Consider the following 12,160-nt stretch of genomic DNA (forward strand, 5'->3'; position numbering starts at 1 on the left):
AAAATGGCACGTGGTATTACTGATATGATTTTGTGGGCAAATTACAACGTTTAATTCCTATGTGGATATGACAGATCATTATTATGCCTGTGCATACGCATCTGTGTGTTCATATGCCAACTGTCACCAGCATGGTGGTAATTCTTTGTTGTAATTGAGAGGGAGAGGGGAAAGAGGTAGAGAAAAAAAAACAGATACACGCACACACAGACAGGGAGTTTAAGTCTCATTTCATCTGTCTGTTTGGAAATAATTGCTCAACCTCAGTGCAAGTGAGGACAAAGCAGCACAAAGAGGGGAAATAAGTCCACATATGGCTGCTAAAAGCTGCCCCCAATTTGTTGTACATGGAGTGCCTGACAAATATTTAAAGCCAAGGCTAAAAATTGGACTTCAGCATTAATCCTTCACAGACTAAAGAACATCATGTCAGTGTGTGTGTGCATATGGCAGAGATAGGGACTCGAGTTTGCAACTCGAACTCAACTTGAACAATCATTATTTTCTTGCCTTGTGCTGATCGGCAACCCAATCCTCCATCCTGACAGGATGACCGACGGTGGTTTTTTTTTGCCGTCATAAAACACACTGCTAATGCTGAGCAGCGCCACATGATCAGTGTTCAAATGGATGTTAGATGTTCATATATTGAACTCCTTTTAAAGTGCAGAAAAACACCAGGCTAAAGAGAGAGGAATAGCAGAGCTCCTCTGACAGCTCGGTCAGCTGCAGGTGAGTGACAGGTGACTGTGAACTGGCAGTTGTTTATTATCATTTTTTTTTGATAGGCACTTGACCAAGCCTCACGCCACAAAGACTTGAGACTTGACTCGGACTCGTGACCAAAAGCTTGAGACTTCACTTACACTTGCAAAAAAAGACCTGTGAACATCTCTGGCATATGGATCACGACTTCTCTGCTTTGGTAACCCCCACCATTTACCACATGTCACTAAACCATATGGTGTTTTTTTTTTTTTTTTTTTACATCAGAGCAGTAGTTATGGGAATCTTTGAGTTGAGTTTTTCAGTCAGGCTCCAGAACTTAAGCCATCCAGTGATGTGTAAGTGGCACAGGCATCTGATTGTGAGGTGGTGGGCAGGCTTGATACATTGATTCTGGGAGACTCAGAACATCCTGCAGGTGAGAGTGGCTGCAGCACAAAAGGCAGCTTGAGCAGGTGGGTGCACTCTTAAGAAAAAGGCCCACGCACACCTCTGATATATAGTACCTGGGAAATTTGTCTCCTTTGTGTGCTGCCGGCTTGGGTCCAGTGAGTTTTTGGGTCTTTTTGCATTTGCAAAAAGGGCATATTCATCTTGTTTTGAATGATGAATGCTGAAACCTAAAATTTATCCTGAATTGCCCACTTACACTGCAGGCAGAATGATGTCTCGTTTCACCTTGGGCACACTATTTTCAAACATAATATTAAATGTTGATGTGCTCCTCTCAAGACTAAACAAAAAAATGTGATAACTGTACATACATTAACCAAGTGAAATGCAGCAGAGCCTGGGTTGCAAATGTCCTCAGTTGAAGACAGAATAAAACCATGAAACTTTATCAAGGTACGTGCTTGGCAAAAAAAACAGTGTTAAGTTCAACAGCCTCTCCAGTTAGCAACAAATCTACAGAATGCTTCCGTGACGTGTCTGATATGAATGCAAATCCATTTGTCCTCCAGTCATCTGCATGCTCAGATTATAGCTTCCTGTTATAAGCAAACAGAATGGGCTTGTATGATGTAGGATTTGTCAGTCACAGAACAAATGACTCTGTTAGTACAACCAGAAGTGCTGTCAATTGTGATAACCAAGTAAATCGTCTCCAGTCTACGTGAGTGTGTGTAAAATAAGAACAGGTGGGAACCAGTTCCAATTACGATAATCCAAAATGCTTCAGGGCTAGCATTAAGTCACTTAATGGCATAATGCATTTGCACTGCAGCCATCTTCACCCTTGGCAACTGCGTAAAGCTTTGTGGTTGACTGCATTGTTACTCCCTCCAGGTAAATTTAAGGCGCTACAGGGGGAAAAAAGATTTTTTTACAGTAACATGTCACATTTAAATGTGAAATTACAGAGGAGGCATTAATAGTGCAGTAACTTAACATCTGTATCTCAGTCCTTCATCTGCCACTTAAGACTTTCACTTAGCGTGTCATGTGATAGTGACCTGTAGGCAACTGTTTTGATAGGGACAACATTTACTCAGAAAGCAGGATTTGTAACAGACATGCACTTGCACACAAAGCTCTTAAAGAAAACTTCACATCACAAGACATTATTCAGGCCCGCGGAAAGAGAGCTAGCAGTTAGAGAACATTTGTCAGCCTATCAGGACGGGTGATGAAACACAGAGAAACACTTAAATGGCATACGTTAAATGATGATGCTCTGGCTCCACAACTTTTTTGCTTTTCCTATTTTCTCTTTCACTGTCAGCACTTGAAGTCTGGAAAGTTGTCACTGTCACGTGTGACTCCCAGTGTGTGAACCTAACAGATCTCAGCAGCAGCAGCTCTTCCTTTATGCAATGCTTTTGTTTTCACCTTAGTAAAACTTTGTCATTAGTTAACAAATCAACAGTTAGTCTACCTGACGTTTCTCCCACTTTGTCCCTCTTGATCCACTGTGCCCTTTCGGATGAATTAATGAGGGCAAGTGAGAGTTGAGAAAATGTGAACAAAGGGGCATTTTCATACATACGTAATACACTTACTGGCACTTATAATCTAAATGCCACATCTTAGTCTAATAAATTACATCACTTCAGCAGAAAAGAGCTGAGAGTTGTTCTAGAGAATGCGTCCATCTCTCTGACACTCCATCTGTGACTATTAATAATGTCTTAGAAATAAGACACTTAACAGTTGTGTTGCCTACAGTATATGAAAGCACACTCTGCACAAGGTCTCTTCACATACTGTGAAATGCACATAATCTTTTGAAATAATCCAATATGTGTGCCTCCTTCAATGATTAATAAAGTGTCTCTCCACCATGACAGGATTAAGCAAAACACATACAGTATACAATAAACAAGCTATAAAGGGGTAGTGGCAACAGGGATGGCTTTGTGACTAGTTTGGTGCATGTGTCTATATGAACAAGCCTTTAACTATGACAACTGTGTCCAGCTTCTGTATTCTCTCGAGATAACTTTTATATGTAGCTAATGTATTTCCAGCTCAATACAATCTAAAGAAAAATAATTCAAAATGGCAATGAAAAGAATTAAAGATGAAATGAGGTATTGTATACTGTGCAATACTGTATAATAAAGCTGTTTAAATGAATTGAATGAAGTGAATTGATTGTATTGGGAAAAGTAGTTTTGGTTTAGATTTTAAAGTCGATAAAGTTGAAGAGAAGATTATGAGGAAGTTTTCATCCAAGCATAGCACTGAAGCTAAATACAGCTTCACTACATTGGGTTCTGACTCTAGGCACTACAAGATGAATGCTTGCTAAAGATCTGAGGAATCTACTGGGTTTTTATTCTTCAAGCATATGAGAAATATTTTTTATGCCATTAGCCATTTTTGCTACAGTATATTTACGCCATAAGCGATAACTTTATTTATAAAAAGAGAGCAGCACTTTAAAATCTGAAAGACAATGTGAACATTTAAGGAAGGGCACAATGTAACCGACTCACATTTTGAGATTCTTGTTAGAACTCTAGCAGTGACATTTTGAGTGGGCTGCTTTTTAGCCTTTTGGAGAAATGTTGTGTTAAGACTCTATCACCCAAAGAATTAAACAAATACATAATTTATTTCCTTCTTGCCAACAAGCACAATGACAGCATCTCTATTTTGTCTTTATATAGCTGAACTCGCCTCTATTCATACTTCATAGACACAGTAAGTCTACAAAAGAATAATCATTGGTGAAAGAAATACGGGTGTCATCTGCATAGATATTGTGAGCATCAGTGTCTGGCAGCTCAAAGGGAACAAAATAAGTCAGACATTAGAGGAGTCAGTCAACCATCTGCTAATTTTCTGATGTGACAAAAACCGAATCACTGAACCATTATTTTAATACAGTATGGTGATTTTAGGGAAACCTGCTACATTGAGTAAAAAAAAGGCCCCATCCACTCCTGATCAGCTACAGCAGGCTAAGCTGTAGCCTCTCTATGTGGATGTGCATGGAGAGCAGGATTGTGTCGAGCTAAGTACTTTAATGTACTTTTCTTTTCAGTCAGAAAGGCACAACCTCAGCTCAAGTTGGCAAGGCGCCAGCTGAGAAAACCTTGTGAGGCAGGATGGAAAGAGAAAGAAAGACGGTAGTGTGAGCTAAGCCCCAGTTGCGCTGCTGGCTGCATTTCTGTGGAAACACTCAGGAGTGAGACTGGAGGTAGCTTTGCCTCATGCAAACACCAGGCTTCCTTCATATGTCCCTTTGTCTTATTTCACACTTCATAAATTTGCAACATTTACAAGTAGCATTGTATTACTCCCTGAAAAATGTAATTGGATGCCTTATACTGAACGTATCCTGAAAGCTGACACAACTCATATCATAACTTGTTTCTATAAGCATGTACAAGGACTTGAGAAGGTATTGAAATGGCACACCTAATCAACATCAATCAATTTGTTTATTTCGGGCATGTCAATTTAAATCATCATCATCACACTTCATCATCAAATAATACAATACATGGCCGAAAGGGATAACATGTAATTGATGAGTGTTTAATTACTCGAAAAAATCTGAAATCACAACCACTTTTAGATCAACCTACAGTAAAATGAAATTAAGATATGCAATTCAAAACTTCATGATCTTCGTAATCCACTGTCAAAACAGATTTAGTAAGGGCAACATATGAAAATCTGGGAACTAAATCCTTACCAAGAGATTTCTTCACAATTGTCTTTAGGAACGTGCGTAATATGATGTCTTAAAATGTTGAAATTCAACTCCCGTGGGAAACCCCCTAAAAAACTACTCAAAGTTGGGGTACCCGTAACTGGATTTTTGAACATTCCGAAATGTTAAATTTGGCCTTAAGTAACTTGTGAGGGGTCAAACTAGGGGTTTTTCATGATTCTGAGTTGATCGCAAACATTAGTTTTATGCCCAAAACACTCCTTGGTGGAGAAAAAAAACAGCCACACCCACTTTTCTTGTTCATCGGAACCCCCATCACCACCACCAATAGAATGCATTACAGAGAAGCCATTCCTTAGCATCGCAGAGGTTGTGTCACTACTAAATACTCAATATAATATAACTTATATTCTATAGCCTTTTTTTCTATAGGGCATTATACAGACCCTCCAGGATTTTGTGATGTCACTATTGCAACTATTAATGCAAATTCAATCATGAATTCTTTGGCCTTGCCATTGCAACTTTTCTGCAAATTTGCTATCATAGACCGCTGTGGCTAGCTGTGGTCAGCCGTGGCCACAGTGTTTCCATTACGTTTTTTTTGCATGTCTGTGTTTTTATTACTAGTTATTGTTTTCATATAACATTAAGTTTTATGCGGATCGGGAGCGAGAGAGAAGGAAAGACATGAGGTGCACACCAGATTTCACATACCAGTAAAAACGGAAACATACACATAGCCTACACACACACACACACACACACACACACTTCTCACTATTGGGTACATGTACATTAAAAAGGTTGCTTTCTTCTACTTTTTATTTATTGCCATGGTAAATCGGCCTAAGTATTGTTTAGTGGTAGTTGTAGTTGGTTAGCATTAAAAGTGAGGAATTTTGGATGTTGAAGCCATTTACAACCTTCGATCATTGACAGACATACTACTTTTTACACCTGATATGTGTTATCTCCTTTTTTTTTAAGAACTTGAAATATGTCATGTCATTGCGTTGATAACATGCATAAGAAACTTAAAAATTGTGGTAACACTTTATTTGATGCCTATCTCTATAATGCATAATTATCATACTTATAATGAGTTATAATAATAAAAGTTATAATGCAGTTATAGCACTGTATAACTATAGTTATAAACACTCATAAATGATCATAATGCTTTATAACAATAATCATAACACACTATAAAGCATTTTATCTTGACTTATAAGGCCAGGTATTAATATGTTATAACTATTAGTAACTCTCTGACAATGCCCACATCGATAATGCATTAAAAATATAGTTATGTGTTACAATTGGCTTATAGTCGTGTATAACTATCATAATAAACACTCATAAATTATCATAAGGCTTTATAACAATAAGCATAACACATTATAGAGCATTATAACTATTATAATACTTGACCTTAAGCCATTATAAAATGCTCTATGATGTGTTATGCTAATTGTTATAAAGCCGTATGATCATTTATGAGTGTTTATAATGATGGTTACACACTTTTATAAGCCAATTATAACACAGTATAACTATATTTATAATGTATTATCGACGTGGGCATTGTCAGCGAGTTCCTAACAGTTATAACAAAATACCTGACCTTATAAGTCATCATAAAATGCTTTATAGTGTGTTATGATTATTGTTATAAAGCCTTATGATAATTTATGAATGTTTATAATTATAGTAAACAATTATATAACCACATTATAACTCATTATAAGTATGGTTATAATGCGTTATAGAGTTAGGCGTCAAAGTCTTACCAAAATGGTTGTTGGCTACAGTAATTAATATGGTCAGTTAGCCAACTCCTATGTGCGACTGAATCTGATGACCATCTGACCATTTTATTTTCCTAAATGCTAGCTGACTGCTCCATTAGCTATCAAACTAGGATAACATGGTGTAGGCCTATTGTCATCGCGAGGATTTTTTTTGCTGTTAGGTTTAGTCTATTATAATAAAGGTGATCTACTGTAATAGAATATATTAGAGATCAGCTATTCCTGTGCATGACAGAGGTTTTCTTTAATGTCACAAAAAACGTCTACTATTACTACTGAATACTTAATATAACTTATATTCTACCTTTTTACATTGTTGGACATTAATCTAGCACACACGTCAATGTCATGTCAAAAACCTGGGGGCCAGATCTGTCCTGAGACACTTTTATATGACCTTCAAGAAAAATATTATGTTAATAATGGCCCACCAATATAGCATTCACATTACTCACATTACAAATCCCATAATACACTACAACAGCTACCATACGGTCATGACCAAGCAATAGGCCCAAGCTGGAATGAACGTGTTTGTGACACACTGCAACATCTATCTTTTTCCATTCTTCAAAAAGAGCCTGGATGCTCGATGGCACCACTGTGTATTTTTTGTACTTTTCCTATCTTCATTTCGAACAAACTTGTTTCAGTTGTTGCTGGTATGTAAAATCTGGTGCATGTCCACTGTGTTTTCTCTCTCGCTGCTTGCTACCGGTCCGCATAATAAATTACATTTATAATAACTTTTTAAATAAATTTAGCGACACCACAAAATCCTGGAGGGTCTGTATAATGTCCTATAGAAAAAAGGGTAGAATAAAAGTTATATTATATTGAGTATTTAGTAGTATTATGTAACACAACCTCTGCAATGCTAAGAAATGGCTTCTCTGTAATGCATTCTATTGGTGGTGGTGATGGGGGTTCCAATGAACAAGAAAAGTGGGTGTGGTTGTTTTTTTCTCCACCAAGGAGTGTTTTGGGCGTAAAACTAATCTTTGCGATCAACTCAGGATCATGAAAAACCCCTAGTTTGACCCCTCACAAGTTACTTAAGGCCAAATTTAACATTTCGGAATGTTCAAAAATCCAGTTACGGGTACCCCAACTTTGAGTAGTTTTTTAGGGGGTTTCCCACGAGAGTTGAATTTCAACATTTTAAGACATCATATTACGCATGTTCCTAAAGACAATTGTGAAGAAATCTCTTGGTAAGGATTTAGTTCCCAGATTGGTCAAATATCTGCTAAAATGCCCTTACTAATTACATTTATTTCATATATAAATAAGGTTGTATTTATCCAACTACGACAATCATTCTATTTTATTTTGCTGATATTAATATATAAACCTGCTTCAAAGTACAGTGGCAGAGACAACTTGCAAACCTGAGCAACATTCATTCCATGACTTGAAAACATATTCTCTAATATTGTAGCAGTAACCCAACTCTCCTGCAGATCCCCAAAATTGATCTTGTTCAGTTCTTCAAAACAGTAAGTTGGAATGAGATATGAGGACATGAAATCAAGGGGTGAAACGCAAATAGAGGCAATAAAGAAACAAACTCACTGGATGTTACTGCCTCGTCAGGCACTTTGTAGGCATGTGCTGTATGTGCATCCTGACAGAGGATGTGTCCCATCATTATTCCATGATTAATCAACTGACAAACATCAGACCAATTAATCTACAGCCGTAATTAGAAAAATCTGGCAGCTCAGTGGAGCCGAACTAAGCCCGTCAACAGCTTTGGGTGACAATTCTGTCCAACAAGATTGATCATGAAGGTAATTTTTGGATGGGCAAGAGCGGTGAAAGCTAAAGTACAGTTATGGCTTAGTGTCCTGTACAAGACATCTGGATATACATCTGTGGGACAAATGAATGATTTAGATTCCTAGACAAGGGAGGGACATGTGGAAGGTTGGGAAACAACATTAGTTATTTCAACAATGACAACAAAAAAGTTCTTATAAAACATTAAACTCACCTCGACTTGTCCTACGAACAAGTTGGCCTGTTCTTCTTGCACAGTAAAGTTAGTGGGTAAGGTGATATTAAACATGGGATCGTTATCGTTGACATCAGTGACGACGATGTTCACAGTGGTAGTGGACGTCTAAAGAAAAACAAAGAAAGCAAAAAAAAGCAGTGTTGTTCAGTTTTTCCTTACATGTGGGCTTTTTTTTTTTAAACAACGGCTGAACGGATGTGCAGTTCGGTCTGGGATTGCCAGCATGTGTTCACAACACACACATGTCCGCAGCAATGGGGCGCTGATGATCATGGTTAATAGGAGTGTGAGACTTCATTTTCTTTGAGTCAGTTTTGCTTCAGTTGTCAGCAGCACCTCGCTGGTGTGCCCTCCCTCCCTGTGTCTACACTTCAAACTAAGATTGACTGGTGGGCTTTTTATGAGTGTGACCATGAGCTATTTTGATGCCTTTATTTGACTGGTAAACAAAACTCTACTGTACTTCTACGTGAGTACAAAATATCGACTGGAAATTCCCCAAAAGCCAGGAAAATAGCATTTGATACCAAAAGTTGAAAATTTCATCATATATTATTCTAGACCACACCAGGTTTTTTATTTAGTGCTATCATGAGATCAAAATTTCAATTTCTCCCCAGAATCCATCTCAAGACACAGAAAATAAATGAATACTGACATTAAAGTGCAAAAGTAATGGATAAAACTATTGAGAGTGTTGAGGTATATAATTAGAAGCACTTACATGCCATCCTACTGATACCACATAGAATTTGTCTGAATGCCAACACGGCTGCTTTGCTTGCAAAGGCACGAGAACAGCTCTTAAAAGGGATCTCTGAATCTGAAACACTGACAGAAAAACTCACCGTATCTGAATATAACATAATAGTCATCTACTCAGAATTCAGCTTGTACAACTCTGAATTCTTGTTGCTCTAAATGTATTGATGGCAGTCATTAAGAGCAAACTGCATAAGGTTGTAAGACTGGATGACCTAGTATCTGGGGCATGAAAGCACAAAAATCAGATCCATTGCATCTTTCTTCGTCTCATTGCACAGTTTTACCTCTAGAGCAAAGGTTGCATCAATTAATGAACATACAAATTTCAATGGTATAACACATACAGTATTACCGGAATAAGCCACTATGCTTCTATCTGTTTTGTTTTTAAGAGTTTTTATGTGGGTTTATTTGGTTTCAAATCTCCCAGGGCTGGGCAGATTCCCTCCAGCACCATTTAAAGTCTTTATCCATGCAGGGCCACTGTGTCGCACTGTCCTGTTGACCTTCAAACAATGACAAAGTGCACGTATGTGTAGCTCTATACTATAAATCAACATAAGAAAATGGCTGAATATGCACAATCTCCAATCCGTCAGAGCACTGGGACAAAGCTGTATGCAAATAATAGTGTAAATGCTCTCCTTAGAGGGAGAGAGGATGGGTGGGTTATGGGAGGAGTTGGCCCTTGCAAGAAATACTTCCCCATAAGACAGCTGTTTGAAGTTTCCCTGGCAGATGAGTCTATGATGGGACATGTCATGGAGGGAAAGACCTTATTAATGTAACCTTTGTCTCACTGTCTGGTGGGAGTTCCTTCTCCGTTGTTTTTCCTTGTTTGAGCCTCTGAGACATACATAAACAGTTTTCTCATGCACAAACTGATCTGGCAACCCATGTTGTAAACCTTCACACTCCATGCTTCCTTTGCTCTGTCAAAACTAAAACACGAAGACACCAGAGGATGCGGTGCAGGATCAGTGTGGTGATGAGATGTGCTTATTTTTCATTTCAGAGAAGACCTGAAGCCAATTAGCATCTCCATCATGGCGTGGGTGTTCTTATCAAAGCCAAAACCTCTACCTCTATGGCCACGAGTGTGATTAATGAGCCCTTATTATTTATTTAACACAAAATAGATGGAGCTCTGTGATGTTTCGTCTTCTGTCTCCACTGTCTGAGAGATCCAGAGGTGGCTGATGGTGCTGCGCCTTTCAAGTGACAATCCTGACCAGAAGCCATGTTGCAGAGACCGATATGATCAGGCTGTTACAAGTCGTGCACTCTCTCCTCTGAGGACAAGAAGTACAGCTTCAGCCGATATCTCCGGTCGAGCTTTTGAAATGCGAGTCTGCTTGGCAGTTATGATCACAGTTTGTACTGTTGAGAATATAAATTTTGAATTGGTCACACAGATGGAATTTATTTCATGCTCGAGTTGATGAAAAGCTGAATTTCAACAAGTATTGTGAGGAAAAGTTCATGCGTGCATGTATGTGAGCAGATCTGACCAGCACCAGTGAGGGGAGATGTCTTGCTGCTTTGCAGCTTTTCAGGTTCCCATGGTTACCAAGGTTGTGCGCTAATTACACATTTGAATCTTCAGTGGCCCCATCCTTCTTCCTGTGCCTTCCTCCTGTGCCTATTTTGATCCTTTCCATGTTTCCAACCCTCCTGTCAGTTCTCCACCTCACCTCTATAACCCTTTACCCCTCTCCCTCATCCGACTTCCTGTTGTGACAGCATTTCGTCCGAGCTCTGACATTTACCCTGCTCAAGTCAGCCAGTAATTTACTCCGTGGACAAGATTTTTGGCACACACAGACACACACGTACACACAAAATTCAGGTAAAGGGTGTCAGTTTGTCCAGTCTGTCCATCAATATTAGGACAAAGGGGCAACAGCATGTGGCTGCCTCCCTCTGTGAGGTGAAGCCCCATCTTACACTCTATTTATTTACTTGCTCTTTTCTCTAACACTGGTCACCTTCAGTGGCACAAATACAGAAGCTCCATGGCTGCATGTATCTTATGCAAAGTTGCCATGTAAAAAAAAAACAAAGGATAAACCCGCAAACGCTGATGGTTGAGAAGAATTATTGCTTTTAAAACCTTAAAAAAAGAGAGGGGGAGGCCGAGGGGTCTGTTTAGACAAAGGAAAAAGCATTATTTATAGTTTTCTTTAAGACAAAGCCAAAGTACACAATTGGCCACTTGCCCAAAAACACCGTAACATTAACCTACTTGAAAAAGAGCTAAAACATATGCACAGAGAATCACACTCATCCCCTGGAAAAGGAGGCTTCCTGAGAGCATCTAGCCTAGATGCATAGTTTGCATTTTCCTCACATGATCAAATGATAAAACTAGGAATGAATGACAACTAATGATTGATAGTTATAATTTTTACATCCACTTAAATGCCTCTTGTGCAGCTCTACTCCATCAGCCTGTGCGGTCTGTCAATTGATGACAAGGAGCTGTAGCTCCAAGTGTTTATGCATGTGCAGGTGAGAAGGGGGCAATCAACATCACTCCTGTGACGGCTCATCAGCTAATGTTCATTACCTATCAGACACAGCAACTTAAAAAGGAAACCACATTTCACTTCTGCCTGGAACAGAGACAGCTGTAAAAACAGAGCCAACTGAGGTGAAGTCTAATTAAATTAAGACGGTTTATATGATTATCGGCTCTCGGTGGGACAT

General features: G+C 38.7%; 1 protein-coding gene across 7 annotated transcripts in view; it reads right to left on the minus strand.

Annotated features, from left to right (window-relative positions):
- Positions 1 to 12,160, minus strand: part of LOC146973387 (protocadherin-15-like) — a 236,431-nt gene that overhangs the window by 63,292 nt on the left and 160,979 nt on the right. For all 7 annotated transcript variants that reach the window (XM_085799889.1, XM_085799888.1, XM_085799886.1 and 4 more), the window contains one exon: positions 8,663 to 8,791. In XM_085799889.1, coding sequence (XP_085656015.1) covers positions 8,663 to 8,791 — 129 coding nt within the window. The remainder of the gene's footprint in view (positions 1 to 8,662; positions 8,792 to 12,160) is intronic.

This window comes from Trachurus japonicus, chromosome 15 (genome assembly GCF_045865225.1).
Source record: "Trachurus japonicus isolate A0001 chromosome 15, Traja_1.0".
Classification (NCBI taxonomy): Eukaryota; Metazoa; Chordata; class Actinopteri; order Carangiformes; family Carangidae; genus Trachurus; species Trachurus japonicus.